The sequence below is a fragment of the Vitis vinifera genome, chromosome 2 (genome assembly GCF_030704535.1).
Source record: "Vitis vinifera cultivar Pinot Noir 40024 chromosome 2, ASM3070453v1".
Lineage (NCBI taxonomy): Eukaryota > Viridiplantae > Streptophyta > Magnoliopsida > Vitales > Vitaceae > Vitis > Vitis vinifera.
This window is the reverse complement of record NC_081806.1, coordinates 3,517,910-3,540,808: the sequence shown is the minus strand read 5'-3', so window position 1 is coordinate 3,540,808 and position 22,899 is coordinate 3,517,910. Positions and strand designations below refer to the sequence as shown.

The 22,899-nt window shown below is 34.8% G+C and overlaps 1 protein-coding gene across 2 annotated transcripts in view; it reads right to left on the bottom strand.

Moving 5' to 3' along the window:
* The window catches only part of LOC100259829 (protein unc-13 homolog), a 29,485-nt gene that overhangs the window by 1,896 nt on the left and 4,690 nt on the right, over window positions 1–22,899 (bottom strand). For both annotated transcript variants that reach the window (XM_002276588.5, XM_010662860.3), the window contains 17 exons: window positions 22,432–22,530; window positions 22,087–22,296; window positions 21,884–21,985; window positions 13,989–14,219; window positions 13,154–13,234; window positions 12,221–12,307; window positions 11,937–12,122; window positions 11,666–11,824; window positions 10,343–10,435; window positions 9,018–9,089; window positions 8,564–8,681; window positions 7,165–7,337; window positions 5,955–6,039; window positions 5,177–5,314; window positions 419–525; window positions 197–274; window positions 23–118 (listed from right to left, as the gene is read on the bottom strand). In XM_002276588.5, coding sequence (XP_002276624.2) covers window positions 23–118; window positions 197–274; window positions 419–525; window positions 5,177–5,314; window positions 5,955–6,039; window positions 7,165–7,337; window positions 8,564–8,681; window positions 9,018–9,089; window positions 10,343–10,435; window positions 11,666–11,824; window positions 11,937–12,122; window positions 12,221–12,307; window positions 13,154–13,234; window positions 13,989–14,219; window positions 21,884–21,985; window positions 22,087–22,296; window positions 22,432–22,530 — 2,115 coding nt within the window. The remainder of the gene's footprint in view (window positions 1–22; window positions 119–196; window positions 275–418; window positions 526–5,176; window positions 5,315–5,954; window positions 6,040–7,164; window positions 7,338–8,563; window positions 8,682–9,017; window positions 9,090–10,342; window positions 10,436–11,665; window positions 11,825–11,936; window positions 12,123–12,220; window positions 12,308–13,153; window positions 13,235–13,988; window positions 14,220–21,883; window positions 21,986–22,086; window positions 22,297–22,431; window positions 22,531–22,899) is intronic.

Here is a 22,899-nt window from a genome sequence, read left to right as displayed (position 1 = left end):
GATTGGGAAAAATGTTCCATACCTTCAACATATTGAGGTCATCTTCCATCATTGGGATATCTGAATCAGAAAATGCCCGAGAAGGTCCTCCATCCAGCAAAACCCAAACAAAAGCTTCCTGTATGAGAACATAGAAAATCAGGACCACAAAGAAAGGGACCTTGACAGATTTTGACAAACAAGGTTGAGAGCATACCAATGCTGCCTTACAAATGCTTAAAACCACGAGGTCTCTGAGAGCATCATCAATCAAATCACATATTTGATCAAGGACCTACAACAATGGGCTCTAGATTAAAAGGGTTTTGTAACCAGCTTAATAGAGAAAAACACTACAAAGCTATGATAGAAATTCGATATGTGATCACATGTACATACATACAAAGATAAAGAGAGACAATTAACATTCATATCTTACAGTATCAACATGTGGAAGAATACTGTCCAAGCGAGCATCTTCAACATTACCACGGTATAAACGAAATAAGAACGAGTCTCTCAAATCCCAAAACACAACTTTGGTACCTAAGAGTTAAATTTAACAAACAAAACCAAGGTAAATTGTCTTTGGAAATGTCAAAAACATAATAAGTACAACATGGTAAATTTGGAAATAATTATTAGTTAGAATGCCACATTGCTAAGTAGGTTTTTATAAAAGTTCAGTACTAGAAAATTAAAACATGAACTAAATTTCAAGAATCATAACTAATGGTATACAATAACAGTAAAGGGTACTGACATGCTTTTTGAGTATAATGGGGTTTAAAGCTGTATGGAAAAAATTACAGTTTATGGAGAGGAAGAAGCAGAAGGAAGAGGAAATAACACTATAAATATAAATGCTTCCTTTTAGCCCTCGATACCATCCATTCCTTTACTGAAGGGCATTATATTCCTGACTGATCCATGTATCATTTATATTGTTGAAAACTGACTTCAATCCAACTTGATTCAAGCATTATTTTCATGAGAATTTTTTTTGGTGTAGAATATTGTAGAAAAGAACAATTTATATTTGAACATTTTATAGTGAAGCAGGTTCCCTTGTTAAATAAGGGATGGCCATACCCTGTGTTAAAGTTAATAAATTATTTTTAGATACCTCTTCCAACTCATTTTACTTATTTTTCTTCTATATAAAGATTAAATAATGTAAAAATGCATAAGTTTTAAACTAATTCTAAATATCTTTTATTTTATTTTGTATTTTCTATGGTGAACCAAACATGAGGAATTAATTCTTAGCATTTTTTTCCTTAGTACTTCTTGGAAACCAGACATAGCGTTGCAAATATCTCCATGGATATTGGAGGTCATGAACAGAAAAAGTTGTGTGATTAAGATGTGCCTCTAGAGGCTATACCAAGGAAGTAAAGTGAGGGAAAGAAGGGAGCCATCTATTGGAAGAGGAAATATGAAATGTTTCAGGTCCAGGTTCAAGGTATAAATACTAGGACCAATGAAACATAGATTGTTTAGGGACTCAAGTTTTATATCTGTGTTAACTTCCCTCTGTAATGTTCTCTATGGTAATAGTGAACTGATTTGTCTCATTGAATGATATAAGCATAATTAATCAAGCAACATTAAACCTTGTGCATCTTTATGTGTGGATTTGCTTATCTTTTATCACACAACAATTTGGAGTCAAATCTTCTATTAGAACATGTGGTATCAAAGCTAAGGTAAAGATTTATGGAAGTGCAAGGAGGAAGTGCAAATTTGGCGATTCAGAATGTGCAATTAGAACATAAAGATGCCACAAGAGATCCAAACTGTATAAGAGAATTGCAACAGGAATTTTGATTGAAAATTGAATCATTTGTTCTCTCATCTTCATATGATACATGGAGTATGAGCTCGATGAATTAGGAATGTGTTGCAAGACACTTATTGAATCATGAAAACTAGAAATGTTAAAGTGTCTCAACAATTTAGAGATACTAGAAGGTGAAACTGGGGGAGTTAGTAGCATACAAGGGATATGTTGTGCAAAGGATTTGGAACATCAAGTATTGTGAACTTAGGATTGGAGATGATAGATGGTTATCAGTATTCTTTTATTCAAAAGTCCAGCATCTAGTAGATGTGCTTCAAACAAGTTTCCAAATGGAGTGCATTGATTAAATGCCTCAGCAGTGGCACTTTGAAGGAGTGTGCACTAGCTAAGGCACATTTTTTTTTTGATAGGTAAAACAAAGAGTATATATTAAAAGGAAATGCCCAAATAGCGTCCCAAAGTATAGAGGAAGTACACACTAGCCGCCGAAAGGCTTAACCGAGTGGGGGAGGGAAAGAACAAAAAACATCACCTGCCCTTATTAACCTAGCCAATCAATAAAACTAATAAAAGAAGTAGGGCCCATATCTATAAACACCCTAGTTCAAGACCACAAATTACAAACAAAAGAGTTTTTCATCCTTTGGACCGTTAACTCCGCATTATCAAAAGCAAGCATGTTCCTTTCTTTCTAAACGGTCCAAAAGATACATAAAGGGGCAACCTTCCAAGGCTTTTTGCGACCTTCACCCAAAAAGGACCTATGCCACCCAAGGAGTGTCTCTTTAACCAAAGAGGGAAGAACCCAAGACACTCCAAACAAAGTAAAAAGCAGCTTCCAAATAATCCTTCTCTTTGCACTGTGGAGAAGAATGTGATCAAACAGTTTCTTCTTTAGAGTAGCAAAGAAAACATCTATTTGCCAAAGAAACCCCCTCCTCTAGACATGATCCAAAGTTAAGGCTTTCCCCCAAGTTGCCTCCCAAGCAAAAAAAGCCACCTTGGATGGCACGCAAGAACTCCAAATGATGCTCTGCGGGAACAATAAAGGGTCACTAGGCTCCAAAACGGAATAGAGGGATATGATTGAAAACTTTCCACTCTTTGAAACCATCTAAATCACCCTATCTTCTTCATCCCTATACACCCTTTTTGCTTGAAGTTTCAATACAAAACGCTCCACACTTTCAACCTCCTAATCATTAAACGACCTAGAGAAGCGAGAACCCATCCACCCCCTTTGACTATTGAGTTCCACACATCTGCCACCCACCCGTACTTAGAAATGGCTAAGTGAAATAAGTAGGGAAAGGAAACACAAAGCAACTCATCTTCACACCACTTATGCTTCCAAAATCTCACTCTCTAACCATTACCTACTGAGAATGATATTCTGCTGCTCAAAGATCCCACTCCTTTGTTATGGATTTCCAAAGGCCAACACCATGGAATTTAAGCCAAAGGTGGAGATTCTTAGAAGGCATCTAAAGTTCCAATTTAATTCAACTACTAATTTCATAAGAATTCATTTTTGTGTAGAATCATTTATATTTTGATACTTCCTCATGGAAATAGATTTCCTTGTTGAATAAGGAAAGATTTCAGATGTCTGTACAGATATTTTTTGCCATAACAAGAAAATGAAATGAAATTAAGATGGCACTTTAAAGGCTATACTGAGAATGAAAGATATAAGGGAGAGACGGAAGACATAGGTAGAGCAAAGAAACATGGGATGTCCCAGAGCTCAGCTTAAGATGTAATACTACGAGCACAAAAGCATAGATGTTTCGAGAGACTATTGTTTGTATCTGCATTTGCTTCCCCATGTAATATTTTCTATATAGTGAATTGATTTTTTCTCATTCATGGATGTGTATGGTTGGCTAAATCATGTTATATATTGTCCAGCTTTATGTGTGGATTTGCTTTACATGTGATATATCTTATTGCACAACAAAATGGTGTCACAGCTTCTGCTACCACAATGCATAGAATGCAAAGCTTCTTATACAAATTCCCTATCTTGAGATCATAATCTAGTTAAAGTTGGTTTTTCTAAGATTTCTTGCCCTGAGTTCTATTATTTGAACAAAGCTTTACCATAACTGTAGAATTCCGTTTTAAGATGCAGCAAACCAAGCTCACTCTACTACACTAACTCAGTACCCACCACCCCCATCATGTGGCTCTTGTGCTTTTCTTAAATCCTCTGATTCTCTTCCTCTTTGTTGACTTTTCCCACCATCCCACCCACAAAGAGAGACTGATTTCGCTTTATCATGCTTTCTTTGCACTTAATATTTCAATGCAATGAAACAGTTATTTCTGATCACACACAGAGAGTGGTTTCTTCCTCCTTGTATATCCACCCTCCTTCCACTCAAGAGAGAGAGAAGCATGGCTTCAAAATCTCAGTAAAAGAAAGAAAAGTAAGATGGGCGAGAATTCTTACAACTATGTTGTTTCAAAACAATATAAATTGTATTGAATGGATGCATATGCAATTCAAATTGGAAAGGGGTTCCAGACATAGCCAAGCCACTAGTCAACTAACCAAGCAATGGCCCAATGTTATTAGTTAAATGTAAAGAAAGGCATTTCACTAATCAAGTTGATTTCAAGTTTGTCCAGTTAGGGAAGGGCCAAACCTATAGGCAATCTGTTAAGTTGACTTGAACCTGCTCATTTTGGTGAGGTTGAAGGTAGGTCCTGGTTAGTAATGGCCATCTCTAGATTGGAAATGAAGAGTAACCTTAATCAACCAAAAAAAAAAAGGAAAATAGAAAAGAAAATCCAAATAAAGGGTTCTTACCATTTGAAAGAGTGTTGTGTATTTAAATTTTTGAGTTTATAATCTTTGATCCAGGTCTTTAAAAAAATAAAAAAATGAATCATTGTATATAACTTAGGTGACATTTAAATATACTTCCTATTTTTTATTTTTAAAAATAGAAACTTATAAACAAAATATAAGAACTCTTAAACAAAAAACAAAAATTTATCTTGTGTTCTTAAGACTCTTTTCAAAATTTAAAAAAACTGTGGAAGTGATATTTTTTTACTTTCTTAAATTTTTAAAAGTGTTTTCAAGTATGTAAGGTATCTACCTACTTTTTGTATCAGAATTCCCACATTTTGTATAAGGCTATTTTTAAAACAAAAAGAAAAAAACGAAATGTGCCCAAACATGCACTTAGAAAGCAATTTACAAGCTGACAAGCAATGTAATGCACAAAGATACAGGCATTCAAGGAAACAACTTGTTCCAGCTGTTAAAATTACAAATTATGACAAATTAAATTTCACAAACATATTTCAAGTACATGGAGAAAATCTATCAGTGTGTCAGTAAGATGCATATTACTAATATACTGGAGCTTATTAACTCACCAATGAAGTCACAAATTTTGTTGATAGCATCAGTAGCAGTATCCCTGATTATGTTAAAGGTGGTGGAAAATAGTTCATCAATTGATTCACTAGACATCATTGAACTCTCCTCCAAATTTTCTAGAGATTCCTCTTTGGCTGGAAATAAGGATGACAGTCAAAACTGTTACATATAAATCATTTTACACCTATTGATTTTCACTTAAAGAAAATGAATAAAGAATCTGAACATATCAAAATTCATAATGGGTTAAAGTCAAGACTACCATTAGCATGATAAAATATTCCAGAATGGAGAACATACACCAAAGTCATTTTTCTCAGAAAAAAAAAAATGCCATTTCTAATTTCGAAATCCCAGTTTCCGATTTCCTCTTAACAGATACAAGATGATATTTTGCCTCTCTACACTTTGAATTGCTATTTCATGTAGGTTTATCGTTTCCTTCAGATAGAGACATAATACAAACATATTATGAAGTTGTGGTAAGAGGCAAATATATGCTTGCCCAGGTAGTTGCCTGTAGCAATACTAATCAGCATTAGTCCATTGATTTTAAATTTATCATCTACCCATAGTGTGATCTATTCACAATGATAGCATTCTTTACAGCAAGTAAAATAGTAGACTGGAAAATTATCATGCCTAGGCTCTGGATATAGAGATAGAGAGGCTTAAAAAAGTCTAGACAAGGTTAATTCATTGCCAATATATTAAAACTTAAAGAAATGCATAAATATTAGGTTGTCCATTTGCCATCAACCAAACAAAACTTACTCCATCTTTGATTAGCAGATGGTCTGACAAGTGCCCAAGATTTCCGAATGCCATCTTCTAGGGTACGCATTTGTTTCTGAATATACTGCATGAAGAAACAATAGATGTTAACAACAGCACAGGAGCAACAACAATAAAGAAATGATTTGATGGCATGTTGACTGCAAACAAAATTGTGTTTCAGCAAATGCAGTACACAAATAAAATCCTTGTAATAGATGACTCTGTATACCAATTAAGCTCTGAAAATCTTCAAGGCCACAGGGAAGAAGGAAATAAAACCATTAAACAAAAGAGTTGAGAATATGAGGACATTTTAACACAAGGACATTCAAAACAAAAGTTCTAAGTAAGGACCTACATTTTACTCTTGTGACTTTAAAGTTGGGGTTCCAGGTAACAAAAGTCTAGACCTCTTATATCAGAACAAGTAAATAACCTATGTGTCATAGTGACCAAGTCGATGTTTCTACTGCCAATCAAAACAAACAACATTGAATCAGGAGGGAAATAAATAAAATCACCTTGGGAAACTTGAATATAATATTCTTAATACATGACAGTACTTGAGCTTGTCCAAGCAGATAAAAACTTTAGTAACAGGGACAGAAAGGAATATTAGCATTTTTGTTTTGCATGTGTAAGCATAACACAACACTTTGGAACTATCACATGTATCAGTGTTTGGATTAGCACTTCATAATTCTCTGTTATCATTTATGAATTTTGTGTTCAAATGAAAAATTAGCATCAATAATTTGTAAGGCAAAGTAATTTATTGTCCTTCCAGTGCAGTCAATAATTCACCTCGTTAGCATATCTTCGGATCTAATAAATGCTCCTTTTTCAGTCCCTTTCAAGCATCCCTGCATGTTGTCAAATCTTTTCCAAAAATTTATATTGTTTATTTTTATTTCCAAATATTCCCAAAGCATTTTGTTCTGGACCAATCAAAATCTCTCCCTCAAAACGTACTTCTAAACCATTATAATGACACCATCATTCTTTTTGTTTTATTTTCTTTTGAACTCACAACTTATGAACTAAATTCAATATTACACAGTAGAAGTAATTTGAGAAGTGTATGGTCCATTTAACAACCACAAACATCAAGCATACTCATGCAAAAAAATTCGAGTTAGCTAAACAAGTACAGAAATCATGTAAAAGACTAATTTCCAAAAATCGAAAAGAAAAAAATGGCACTCACTTGAAGAGTGTTCAATCTGACACACAGTTTGGATATTGTCAATTCATTCAACTTATTGTTCACTTTCTCATCCAAGGGTGTAGACTCGACCAACTTTTTCTTGGCTATTGGAATAACCATCTCCTTATAACGAGTCAAAGAAGGAGTAGAAGGGAATAAATAGCTCTTCTCAACTGCACCACTAACAGCATTATGATCAGTATTTTACATTGGACAACATGTTTTCGATTAAATAATTGCAACATTTGCAATGGACTCTGAGGATACAAAATAATTTTCACAAAAAGGATTCATTAATTTCTTATAATAAAAAAATAACCAAACACAAGAGAAGCACTAGACTTAATTTCTCTCTCTCACACACACACACACATACGTAGTATACGCACACACACATATGTATATGCATAAACACCTCTGCATAAAACTATATATACTAGGGATGCAACTTGGGCAGGTTGGCTCGATCCAACCCAACATTTGGAAGGGCCGGAGCAATCATTTTCAATACTCAGATTTTGCTTGAGTTAGGTGATTTCAACCCAAGCTCAATTTGGGTTGGACTTGGGACAAGGTTTGTGCAACCCGAGCCCGATTTAATGTCTTTACAATATTTATGATGTATGTTATCCTATATTAATAATATTCATTTTCTTTTCAAATTTTTAAGAAAAAATATCAAATTATATTATATCATATAATTTTTCATTATTTTAAAAATATATATAAATTTATTTTTACTTTTTTGTTGCTATTTTTAAATTTTGTCTTATTTACTATTTAAATTTTTATATAAATATATAGAAAAAAATTAAATTAAATAAAAAAAAAACATTACAGATGGTTTTTGAATTATGCAACCCGATCAACACAACCAACCCAAATCTAACCCAACCAACATGAACTCAACTCGAGTTGATTGTTTTTTAATTTGGGTTGAGCTCAGGTTAGCCATCAACCCAACTAAACCCCCCCAAGTTGCAACCCTACACACTAGACGATAGGAAAGGGAGCATCTAGCAACTGTTTCATGGAAATCAATTTCATTCTCACTAGTCAGCTTGAAAATCATATATTTTTTTTTTTTTTTGATAAGTAGCTTGAAAATCAAATATAAAAGCATCAGACTGCTTTTCGAGGGTCATCATCATAGCTTTAAATATTAGTTTTAAAAGGACAGTTATAATGTATTCCTCTACCAAGGACCATATGGAAGCCTTCGTCCTTACTCATAAGTGATACAACAAAACCAATAACAGATGCAAAAAGAAAAATGCCCCCTAAACAAAAGAGTTTCTTTCAGTTCTACATAGTTTTTATCAAGTCAGGTTCAAGGAGCAGCAAGAACTAATTAGCAGTAAATCCAATTTTAAGTATGCTAATACATAATGACACTAACCTAACTCGCTGATTACTTTCTGCAAGTATGTATCCAGGCTATGGAAAATAACAGATAGTAGAGCTTGTAAATGTGTGATATCCATTGGAAGATTCAACCCAAAGAATTGATCCACGGTCTGCAAGTAAAGTTCAATATAAGGCCACCATACAATACAAAACTGAAGGCATTTAAGAAAAGCTAGATTCATAAAAGGCACAAATGCCATCCATAGAAGAAAACTGTGAAAGGAAGAATTTAGAATCCTGGGAGTACAAATTTGTAGTGGAATGGTTAGAGAAGACAACCAATGGAACATAGTGGGACAAACCCTTCCAAAAAGCTCAATTAAGAAACTTCTATTTTGAGCAACCTCCATCTATATCATTTTTTATCATATGGCGATTAAATTTATAATGTCTCAATAAAAAACTACTTCAGTGCATCAAATAACTCTCCTAATAATAATACATACCTCCTCTACAATTCTAAACACTTCAACTACAGATACTGCCTGTCTTTGCTGAGATGATAAAGGTTCCCAATCCTGCATGTGCCCAAAAATCAAACACATCATGTCCAACTTCCAGTGTGCATTTAAAAAGTATCAAGTATGCAGGATTATTTTAGTAAATGTTGGACTTCATCATAATCCACAACATGACTAAATTTCCCTCTCTAATTTTCTGTACAATCATGGAGAGATCCACTGCTCTCTCCTAGTCACTATACAATGCTTTGAATATAGAGATAATTGTTTGACACATAAAATCTTTTCACTGATTAAAACAATCATACTATGACATTTTTTTAACTTGAGTCATTAGAAAAATTAAAATAACTACAATAGAAAAGCCCTGAACCCCAATTGCTAACAATCAGCTATGTGAAACATTGATCAGCTTTCAGCTTTATCCAGGGCCATGTCCTCCATCACATTAAACATTATCATGTCTTTTCTTACCATTTCAACCCAAGTTTTGTATCTTCCTCTCATACTCGGAGAACATCAAACTGGAGTTAAATTGCCAGTCCTTATTGGCACATTCATCATGTCACCATTCTGCATGGCCCTCATGAACAACTGATAGCCCATGCATGCCTAGCCCCACAGGCATTCATAACCCTCTCAATAACTCTAAAAGAAAAACTAGAACAACATTTTCTCCATTTAGTTGCCACAATAAAATATTTAATGCATACTGGTAAATAAACACACACAGAATTTATTTGAAATTTTTTATGTGAAACAAACAAATCTTTTTAAGAAAAACCCAAATTAAAGAAGGATGAGATACCCTTCAGGCTCAGACAGTAACATTTAGAGTAGCCCACGAGAGTCAATTCCCCCTAATTAGATGGTCCCTAACACCTTCCTTGCCTTTCAACACAATAAATCCAGCAAGTTTGTCAATCCCAGTAGCAATCCTACGAGGGATTCAAAAAAGAGAAGAATAGGTGAGGATATGAGTAGGAAGGATTGATTCAATGTGATTCAGATTCCTAACAAAATAAAAGACTCCTTTCAACCACCTAATTGTTTAGACACCCACAATAACCAAATTCCAAAAGCAGGCACTTTCAGGTTGCCACCTAAGAGGAGACCTAGATAACTCACGGACGCCTGATATTCTAGGTGAAGTTTTTTATTTGAAAGGGAGCCTCCATACTTCCACTAAATGGCTATTAATTAATCTTTCCCAATGGCGAAAGACACTGATTCATGTACTCTACTGGATTGTTATCAAAGAATACAATTATACTAAAAGGCTAAAGAATCCTACTGAGTACATGACCAACCTCAAGATCAAAAGCACGTCCAGTCCATTCCAAGATGCGCCCATGTTGAGCAATCACCCAATCAAGAATAATAGGTCTAGAAATTTCCCCAATCTGCACACAAAGAAAAAGGACAAACAGCTCATTCTCCATCTCATTATTATAACAAAGCACATGAAGCATCAGATTACAACTCAAAACATGTAAAAAAGATACTTCTAAATGATCGGGCTCTCAAACAAGAGTACTTGTGCATCGCTGTGAGCACCAACATCCAAGACAGTTCATCTTCTATGTCAATAGGACCCAGAGTCACACAAAAGACACAGATTGAATGCTATCATAGTTTTTAAATGTAAGAACTTTAATCCCAGGAACAGGATGATCCTCATACCCATTGTGTAAACAAGACAAATGCTAGAAGAAACATATAATTAAGGAGCAATTGGGGACTGCCACATCGAGGAAGTGACAAAAGATTGCAAGTACAATCAAGAGTAAGTCTGTCAGGAGGGATGAGCATTTCAGATTCAAAGAAATTCTCTGAGCCCTTTTTATTTAGTGAATTACCACTGCAGCTGTTCAGCCCAGGGTTTTTAACTCTGGTAAAAAAATCACAATCATAGGGTGTTTTCCACATATGCTCGTCCATGGGCATGAATAAGATCTGCTGCAGTTCAGATTGTTTGCTATTATAATTATATTGCAAATGGAATTCAATTAATTTGGATTAGGTTTTTAAACAGCATAAAAATTCCCAAATTTACCTAAGACAACCTGTTCACAAGAACACATTTGACAGCCCTTGCTTGTAAATTGTAATAGGTACAGTCCTTCGACAAAGTGTTAAGTTTGGCTAATTAAAAATTAGGATTCATGAACAAGGAGACAAACTTTAAAAAAGTGCAGTAGATTGAAAGAATTGGAATGGATTGCATTATGAATGTTTGAACCATGTTTCATGATTAAGTAGGAAGCTTGGTTCTGCTACCTTTGAAGTGTCTTAAGATTCAGGCCGCCGAAGCGCATGAAATGCACTTGATCTAAAATTTCAGTTTGCTGCACATCCATTACTTATAGTTTCACTTCCAAAAGTCAAGAATTAAACTTTCATTTTTTTAGAAGTGCTCTTGCTATATAATTCTAGTCTAATTTTCATATTATCTAAGCCATATTTTACTGAGATGCCTAAAACAGGGAAACTCAAACGATATGCAGGAAGAATATATGATTTTATAAGACAAGAACAGTGATATCAAATTATCAGAGACATGCCATATTGGAACAATTGACATAAAATTTTCAGTTTGGAAATTTGGGTGGGTTGGGAAGGAAGAAACCAACCTCATAATGATCAAAATCTTGGACAAAAGGGTGAAATGACCCATGGTCCTTGCATGCAGAAGAATATAGTTGAGTCAGGTCATGATCTAACATATCAGCTGCAGGAAGCACTAATTTGACATCTTCAGAAAGACTCGTTACTCCTTTGAGGAATGGTTTCTACATGTCAACAAAAACAACAGCCTTTTAAATAAAGATGCAGCAAAGCAGTAAGGATGCACCAGCTGCAAAGACATAGAGATGATTTTCATTAGTCATCATGGAAACAGACCAGTCTCTCCCCATAAAGTTGGTTTAGCAGCATCGCTGATATCATCCCAGCTTCTGGACACCAATGACGTAGGATGGGGCAAAATACAGTTAACTCTCTATTTGCAATCAATCTTAGTTCATTTGCAAGCAGAGCCAAGGGATGTGTTCTTTCTAATTTAGATTCAAGATCCATGGTAGCTGCTACCTAAGGACAATGAAATAAATATATTGACTTCACCAAAAAAGAACTATTATTTGGACACCAAAAGCGATCATAAAAAGGTGAATCATTAGCCAACTTACCCGGCTGTATGCAGCTTCAATGGATTTTTGAATATAAGTTTGAAGTTTTTTAGCAGCAATCTCGTCCAAACCATTAGTTTTTGTTAACTGCAAGTATGAAAACTTTTCTTGTAAGATGAAAATTAAGGACAGTAAAATGGTTAATGCGATGGATCAACATGACTATTTTAAACAAAAGAGGGTTGTCATCAGACAGAAAGAGCATCAATTGCCAATCAACTTGAGGCTAGCTTCTCTCATGGGCTAGACTGAAGAGAAGATAAGATGGGCATAAAGAAAAAGTGAACTAATCTAAAAACCTTTAATTATATAGAAAATGCAAAAGAAGAAAAGCTGCTAATGTCACCATAATCACTCTGAGAAAAAACCTTCACATATGAAAACCTTTGCATTAGCTTTTTTTAAAATCCTTCCTAACTCTACTAAAATTCTGATCCATTGCTCTATCCCCATGGAACTCAGTCAGCAAGTTAAAGATCACCACTAACCTTTAGAAACAAGCTCTACTCATATTAGTTTCTAGACAAATTAATAAAAGGGACAAACTCAACTAACTAAATCATCCAACAACTAACCACGACTTAGTAACAAGAAAAAACTGGTTTAACTTGATATAGGTCATATACAAATTGGATACAAGAAAAGATTTCAATTTTTTTGCAAAAAGGACTCCACATCTGAACAACCAAATATTAGACCACCAATACAAAATTAAGGCTTGGAAGTAGCATAGTTCCTTCACCACCAAAAAGGTAAATGAATGACATACAAATTGGAATACAAAGAAAGATTTCAATTTTTTGGCAAAAAGGACTCTACATCTGAACAACCAAATGTTAGAACACCAAAATACAAAATTAAGCCTTGGAAATAGCATAGTTCCTTTTGCCACCCGCAAGGTAAATGAATGACATACAATTTAGCAACACTAACCTTGATTTCACCGCCTTCACTAGAAGTGATAAAACCAACTGCTAATGCCAAGGTCATAACTGTTTTAAAGTTGTCGAGTTTCTGAAAAGAAAATATCATAATTAGGCATAGAAACTCTGGAAATAAAATCACATTATACAGGGTATAGAAGGAACTACCAGGGACTTGAAGAAGCTAATAATAATGATCTTCTGCTTCCTATTAAAGAAGAAAAAGAAAAGCCAACAATGTTGAAGTTGGGCAACCAAGTTGACAATTAACATATTACCAACACAACAATAATAATAATAATAACCATGCTTCGTCCAAGTCAACTGTATATATTTATATATATTGAGTCCCATTACCTAATTGTTTAATCTTTTCATCAAATCAGTAACTTAACATGATATCGAAGCCTGGTTTCCTAGAGGTCAAGAGTTCAAATGTGAACGCTTACGTATTTCCCCTATTTACTAAATCTACATTCAAGCCAGAGAAGGCTGCCTATAAGGCAGGGTGTTAGGACTTTAGTGCAAGTCAGATTGATATATTGTTGGCCCATTAAACTTTTGAATCAAATGGATAAACTTAACAACAAAAACACCAATAGAAATATCACTAATAATAACAATATCAACAAAAGATCAGGGGAACATCCGCTATGCCTTTCAGCCTGAACTTTAGACCTGGACTCACCCTTCACGGAGACTTAAATGGAGAACACATAGATCTTAGACAAAAGTCAAGTCTACATGACAGAACATGCTACAAAGATGTCAAAAATGTTGGCTATCATTTAAATATGAACAATAAAATATGAAGTAACAAAATATAATAACTAATAGCTACTAACCTTACTAAAATGCAGATGATAATCCAACAGTTTACTGTCACACCAGATGCTCATCGAGAAAAAAATAGCCTCCACCAGACTTAATTTTTTTTCTTTGCCATTGAAAACCCTGGAACATACTAAGCTATTCATATATTGCTCTTCCTTCCCATCAATATCCTCAGTTGACAGGACTTGTTGTACCTCAAGGATTGCATATTCTAGTAATGTTGCTTCATCTGTCCCAACAAACTTCAAGATGGAAAAATGCATGAGAGAAATAATTAAAATAAATAAAAAAAGCATATTTCTAGAGGCCATGAAAAGTCAAAATTGTTTAAGATAGCTTAGAAAGTTGGGATATCAATCAATATACACCATAATGATTGAAAATGTTTAGCAGCCCAATACATAGATTGCCAGACATGGCACAATGCTATCCACCAACGAAAAAAATACATTGCGAACAAACAATTAGTCTACCACAAGATCAAAGAGGTGCAATTCTATTTCAATCCACAAATAATATCATCCACAGCAACCTTTATACAGAAGTTCATAGTATATATGTTCTCTTTATGCATCCATATTGCAAATAAGTATGAGTACTTGGGATCATACGTGCTAAATTCCTTCAATTCACTTAGAACCATTTTTGGCATCTACATATCCCACCAAGATCAACAACTTAAGAAACCAGCCTCCTATATTGTTGGTCTAATCCCCATGACACAAAATTATCTTCCAACATCCCAGAAATCTACTTGGTTTTCAAGTTGATGACCAACACACTGCATATCCATAAAAGAGATTTAAACATCACATTAGCCCCACTGCATACAATCATCAAACCATAAAGCATATTCGAACCATGAGGGAAAATCATGGGTTCTAAACATTGATGTTGACAAATATGTCAACATCTTAATTTACAAATATATCGGTGAGTATCTTAATACAAAAGTCCAATGGAATATATTAAAACTTTAGGAACCTTTTTATGGAACTTATTAAATATTTAAAAAAAAAAAAAGTTGTAATTGTTAAGCAGATTTCTGATGAAAAATCAGTTTTGACTTCATAAGTCAATAAGTTAAACACCATTCTTAGATGGTATTTGGTAAAACTTAACACTTAATGCGTAATGACTAAAGATGACTTTTAATTTAAATTATGTTTATGTTGTTAACTAAAAACTTATTACTTAATTTCTTGCTTTAATCATTAAGGTTGTTTGACGTAAAATCAACTTACAATTTTCCTTTAACCATTCAATTGACATAACAACCCCTATTGATATTAAGTAATGAGGTTATAAGAGAAAATAAAGGAGATACGAGACACAGCAACTAAGCAAAAAATATTTGGGATTTAAAAAATGATATTTATTTTAAGTTATTATTTACGTCATTTTTAATTTTAAGTCCAAATATTAATTTGTTTTATGAAACATATTTAGGCCTTGTTTGGGATAGCTTCCTTTTTTGCTTAAGTTGGAAGCTACAACCGAAGCCAGAGTCAATGAATTTAAAGGGTAATATTGGTATTGTAAAAGTTTTATTAAACATTAAAGAACTTCTTACATAAGCCAAAATAGAGTTTTTACGAGAAGCAACATTTTCTTGGTTTCCATATTAAGCTCTTTTTTAAGCCATAAGTTCGTTCAATGAAATTAATCAAGCAGACATAGAAAAGAGTTTTTAGTTTCTCGAAAATCAATCCAAACAAGGCCTTGATAAGCTTAATGACTTAAATTGTCATATTAAGTCATTCTCTATTTACCAAACACCCTCTTAGTTTGTTTCTAACATCACAATATAGCGTAACAAAGAAATACAATACTACCTACTGATGGGGATCAAGACCACCCATTTCAAGTTTATTATAGGTGTAGAAGTAGGAGATAAAAGGATTCCTGTTCACATCAAATTAGGATTTCAATTTTTATCAAAATCAAGAGCTCAACTCTTATCACTTTGTGTTTTCCCATGTCAACTAGTATCTATCAGTTAGTTTTTATTTTTTTAACATTCTTCAATTACTTATAAATAGGGACATAATTTGCAGCTATTATTATTATTATTCAGAATTATTTAAGAGAATTTACATTTTTTTCTTGCTGTTCTACTTTCGTATTGTTGGAAAACCGAAACTGATATGGAAAGAAATAACTTTGTAAAGCTGTAAATTATTTATTAGTTGTCAATCTTTGTATTTTTAGGAAAGTAATTATTAGGAGTTATTCTTTCCTTTTAATCAGTGATTTAGTTTCCTAATTTGAAGGATTTGTATATGTTGTAAACTCTATAAAAGAATAATCTCAATGAAAGAAAATTATTCCCGTGAAACCCTATTCTTCAACTTGGTATCAAAGCTAGCAATTTGCTTGCCGAAATCCTCCTTCTTCCTCTCTTTCAATCCCTATTCTCTGAAACCATGTTGGATATTTCAAACGAGTCCACTACTGTTCCTCAACCTTCTCTGAACAATCCCATCATCATTGATTCTTCAAAAATCAGTCCTACCACCTCGAAATCTCACTCTGTCCAAATCACCACGATTCACTTGAATGGCGACAATTTTCTAAGATGGTCTCAATCAGTTTGGATGTACATCAGAGGACGTGGAAAGATGGGCTACCTGACGGGTGAAAAGAAGGCTCCTGCAGTGGATGATCCAAACTATGCTATATGGGATGCCGAGAATTCCATGGTGATGACATGGCTTGTGAATTCTATGGAAGAAGACATTAGCTCTAATTACATGTGTTATCCAACAGCACAAGAGCTTTGGGAGAATGTAAATCAGATGTATTCTGATTTAGGGAATCAATCACGGATCTTTGAATTAACCCTCAAACTTGGTGAGATACGACAAGGGGAGGACAACGTCACAAAGTACTTCAACTCCTTGAAGCGGATCTGGCAAAACCTTGACCTCTTCAACACCTATAAGTGGAAATCTGCCGAGGATGGACTTCATCATAAGAAGACCATGGAAGACAATCGGATCTTCAAGTTCTTGGTTGGCCTTAATGTCGAGTTTGATGAGGTAAGGGGGAGAATCATTGGAAGACAACCCCTGTCTTCAATTGGTGAAGTTTTTTCAGAAGTTAAAAGAGAAGAAAGTCGGAGGAATGTGATGCTGGGCAAGAAGGGACCTGGAGTTGCTATTGAAGGTTCGGCCTTGGTTACCACGAGTGGAGGCTATAATAAAGCTGCTGCATTTCAGCGCAAATGAGATGAAAGACCACAAGTTTGGTGTGATTTTTGCAACAAACCTCGCCATACTCGTGAAAACTATTGGAAAATTCATGGGAAACTTGCAAATTGGAAAGGAAAAACAGGTGACAAACCAGGCCGAGCCATTATTCCTACTGCTAATGAGACTGAGACCAGCCTCTTCACCACTGCGCAAATGGAGCATCTTCTTGCACTGCTGAAATCCAACTTGACATCCAGTACTTCTAGTGTTTCTTTGGCACACACAAGTAATGAATTATATGCTCTATCTTGTCGTTTTAAATCTACTCCATGGATAATCGATTCTGGAGCATCCGACCACATGACCAATTCCTCAAACATGTTTGAATCCTATTCACCGTGTCCTGGAAATAAAAAGGTTCGGATAGCTAATAGTAATTTCTCACCTATTGCAAGAAAAGGTCTAATAAAAATCTCTGAGGGAATAGATCTTAATCTGTTCTCCATGTTCCTAAACTTACTTGTAATCTCTTGTCTGTTAGCAAATTATCTAGAGATTCTAATTGTTGTGTTATCTTCTATAAATCCCATTGTATTTTTCAGGACCAGAGCTCGGGGAAGACAATTGGCAGTGCTAGGATGATCAATGGCCTCTATTATTTCGAGGATAACTTACCTAGTAATAAAATTGCTCAAGGACTAAGTAGTATTAGTTCTCTTTCTGTTCATGATCAAATAATGGTTTGGCATTGCAGATTAGGCCATCCTAGTTTCTCTTATTTAAAACATTTATTTCCAATGTTATTTCAAAAGGTTGACCCTTTATCATTTCAATGTGAAAGTTGTTTATTGGCAAATAGCTAAAGAAAAACTTACATTCCAAAACCCTACTATGCATCAAAACCATTTTATCTTTTTCACAGTGATGTTTGGGGACCTTCAAAAGTAACCACAATTTCAGGAAAAAAATGGTTTGTGACCTTTATAGACGACCATACACGTCTTTGTTGGGTATATTTAATGAGGGAAAAATCTGAAGTCGAAAGGATTTTTAAAGAATTTTACAGAATGATTGAAAACCAATTTCAAACAAAAATCAGTATTTTGAGATCTGATAATGGGACTGAGTACTTTAATAAAGTTTTGGAAACCTTTTCAAACGAGAAAGGAATTTTACATCAATCCTTGTGTTCTGATACCCCTAAACAGACTGGAATAGCTGAACGTAAAAATAAACACTTGTTAGAAGTAGCACGGGCTATGATGTTTTACATGAATATTCCAAAATACTTATGGGGGGATGTCATACTAACTGCTTCATATCTAATCAATAGGATTCCTACAAAAATTTTGCAGTATACCACTCCTTTGGAGTGCTTGAAAAAGGTATTTCCAGAATCTCGAATTAATTCTGAATTACCCTTGAAAATATTTGGTTGCACTGCATATGTACACATTCCAAAAAGGTCAAGATCTAAGTTAGACCCAAGAGCAGAAAAATGTGTTTTTGTAGGATATACTCCTAATAAAAAGGGTTACAAATGTTTTAATCCCCTTACAAAACGTTTTTACACAACTATGGATGTTTCCTTTATGGAAAATGTCCCATATTTTACCAAAAATTTACTTCAGGGGGAAAAATTAGTGGAACCAAATTTTTGGGAAATTGTTGAACCTTTGTCTAGTGTAATTCTTGATATCTCTCTTGAAAAAGAAAATAAGGAAACTAAGCCTACTGAATCCGAATCTGAAATTGGTCTATCAGAAGAAGAAATACTACGAATGAAAAAAAATAGAAACAATCTTGAGCTTGTGGTTTATTCAAGGAAAAAAGTCCCTGAAAAAAGTAAAGACCAGCTGATCATCCCAGCACATGGTCAACCGAAAGCCCTGGGCAATGGCTCTCTAAATGTCTCAGGTAACCCTCTTTCTATTCCTACTCATATACATGCTTCTTCTTCTTCTGTTACTGATCTAAGTTTACCATCACACTTTGGTCCAAGTCCAAAAATATCTGCACCCAAACCCGGTTTAGGATTAGCCCCAATTGTTCCTGCATAGGACCTTGACCTTGATCTCCCTATTACTCTTAGAAAGAGAACCCGAGTTTGCACTAAACATCCCATTGCCAAATATATCTCCTATAGTAACCTTTTTGACAACTATAAAGCATTCACTACAAATATTTCAAAACTTGTGGTACCTAGAAATATTCAAGAAGCACTAGATGAACCAAGTTGGAAATTGGCAGTGTTTGAGGAAATGAATGCCTTAAAAAAGAATGGCACTTGGGAGGTTGTAGATTTACCAAGGGAAAAAAAAGTTGTAAGGTGCAAATGGGTGTTTACAATAAAGAGTAAAGCAGATGGAAGTGTTGAGAGATACAAAGCCAGACTTGTGGCAAAGGGTTTTACTCAAACCTATGGGATAGACTACCAAGAGACTTTCGTCCCCGTAGCTAAAATAAACTCGATTAGAGTTTTGTTGTCCCTTGCAGTAAATTCCAATTGGCCCTTACACCAATTGGATGTTTAAAATGTCTTTCTTAATGGAGACCTAGAGGAGGAAGTGTTCATGAGTTCTCCACCAGGTTTTGAAGAAAGTTTTAGAGTTGGGAAAGTGTGCAAATAGAAGAAGTTCTTATACAGACTTAAGCAGTCGCCTAAAGCTTGGTTTGAGCGCTTTGGCAAAGTAATAAAGCATTATGGATATACTCAAAGTCAAGCTGATCACACGATGTTCTACAAACATTCAAATGAAGGTAAAGTAGTCATCTTAATTGTGTATGTTGACGATATTGTGTTAACTGGGGATGATTGCAATGAACTAGAGAAGCTGAAGGGGAAACTTGCTGAGGAATTTGAGATTAAGGACCTGGAGGCATTAAAATACTTTCTTGGGATGGAGTTTGCTAGGTCCAAAGAAGGTATCTTTGTAAATCAACGAAAGTATGTTCTTGATCTTCTTAATGAGACAGGTATGTTAGGATGTAAGCCTGCTGAAACACCTATAGAGCTGAATGTAAAACTGCAACCTACAAAAGCCAAGAATGTGAAGGACCGGGATCGTTATCAAAGACTTGTTGGGAGATTGATTTACCTATCCCATACACGCCCTGACATAGCATTCTCAGTGAGTATGGTTAGTCAATTTATGCATGCGCCTGGACCAGAGCATTTTGAAGTTGTTTACAGGATTCTAAGGTATTTAAAGGGGACACCAGGTAGAGGTCTTCTGTTCAAGTCACGAGGACACCTACAAATTGAAACCTACACCGATGCAGACTGGGCTAGAAGCATAGTGGATCGAAGGTCCACCTCTAGGTACTGTTCATTTGTAGGTGGCAACTTGGTTACGTGGCGAAGTAAAAAACAAAACGCGGTTGCTAGAAGTAGTGTTGAGGCTGAGTTTAGAGCTGTAGCTCATGGCATTTGTGAGATTATGTGGATAAGAAGATTACCGGAAGAGTTAAAGATGACAGGTTCATCTCCTATGAAGTTGTATTTTGACAACAAGGCAGCAATTTCAGTAACTCACAATCCGGTTCTCCATGACCGCACCAAACATGTGGAAGTGGACAAGCATTTCATTAAAGAGAAGATAGACAATGGATTGGTCTGTATGACCTATATCCCTACTGAGGAACAAGTGGCTGATGTCTTCACCAAAGGACTACACAAAAGGCAATTCAATTTTCTAGTTGGCAAGCTGGCTATGGAAGATATCTTTAAGCCTGCTTGAGAGGGAGTGTTGGAAAACCGAAACTAATATGGAAAGAAATAACTTTGTAAAGCTGTAAATTATTTATTAGTTGTCAATCTTTGCATTTTTAGGAAAGTAATTGTTAGGAGTTATTCTTTCCTTTTAATCAATGATTTAGTTTCCTAATTTGAAGGATTTGTATATGATGTAAACTCTATAAAAGAATAATCTCAATGAAAGAAAATTATTCCCGTGAAACCCTATTCTTCAACTCGTATATTTCCTCACCTAATTACATTTTTCTTCTCTTCTCATCTAGTTCCCTTCCTTCTTATGTTATATGAGTCCTGATACAACTGTTGGGTGTGGGTATACATTTAAATGTCTAGTTCTCCACAAATTTTAGGATACGAGGACTTGACTGAAAAAAGATCTTTAATGGTAATTGGATACAACATAATAAACAAAAAAAATTCAATGAGAAGTCGACAGAAAAAAATAGCATATCCTTGATAAAAAGAAACCAAAATAGTCACTCTCAAAAAATGGAAAACAACCGCATTCATGATAGAACGAATTTCCAGGGGTAGTTGAATAATCAATTCATTGTACTTAGCAACAAAAACTTGGTAAAATGTAACCATGATTGGATCAACCTACAATGACCAACATGCACATTCTACACAAAGCTATATAAGGATAAATTTATCTGTCAAAAACATGAGCCTAGTATCCATTGCATATTAAGATGGCATTCAGGAAGACATAATTTTTTCCCACTTTGCCCTAGGTGAGACATTTGATTGAGTTCACATAATATATAATCAACTATGTTATACAATAATGCAATGGAGATAACATATCTAAATCTCTATATTGTTTCAAAATTCTAAAAAGGAAATTTTTCCACGTGAAAAATAATCATATATAAAGAATTCAGTTTTACAATAAAATAAACAAGAAACTTCTGTGAATGTTAAACTCAGGTAATACCCAAAGTAGAATGTGTACCTGTTGAAAAAGCACCCAGCCATATAATACATTATGCATTCTCTGATTGATGCCTAGACTAGACCAGGTCAACTTGATGAGCATCAGGATTTCATCAGCTTCCTAATAATGATCACATAACATATTTGACCATCACTCAAAGTTACTTACTACACCATATCAGGAAATTTCCTACACTGAAAAGACCGAGCAGAAACACGTACCTCTATGAGCTGCCCTTCGTCAAGCACGTCAAACATACCAAAGAGCAACTTCTCATAAATCCTAATGTTTAAGTGATAACCAGCAGTCCAATAACAAGTCTCATCATGTATGCCAAATTGTCCTGGCACAGATGCTAATTTTGAAGCAACCTCTTTCATAGCTAGTAGAACCTCAGCACGCTCAGAAGGGGGCATTATAAAATCCCATTCCTACAACACAGAACAAGTCAAGTAGATTTATTATTAGATTGTAGAGGAAATCAAAAGAAATGTAAAAGCAAGCCACTCCATGAGTCATCAAATTTACAGTCACCAAAGCATCACAAACCCATAACTAGGCTGTACCTTTGTGTTCCTGATCTTTGCGAGAGAACTTTTAATGGTTAGACGCTCAGCTGTTTTAAGATTGACAAAAAAATAGAGAACTTCTTCTAAGATATTTGCCTGCATGAAAATAGTTGCAAGACCGGAGAGTAAGCAGCCTGAAAAAACATATTTTTTTGGTAATTTACTCCTACACCTATGCTGTTCAGCATGAACACAACTGAGGAACTATTTAGGCACCATCTACAATTGGTAAAAATATGTTGAAGATCACAGTTGAGTAAATTACTTAGACATGCAACAGCACTGGCTAAAATAATTATCCAGACTTACAGTTTTCAACAGCACATTTTACAGCTACAGGTGCAGTGGCAGTACCAGAAAGTGAAGGTAGGGAGGGAAAAATACATGAGATTTAATCCAAGGGGGCAAAAATGATCCAAAAACAAAAAACTAGCCTACTGATTGGCTTATTTTTCTTCTTAACAA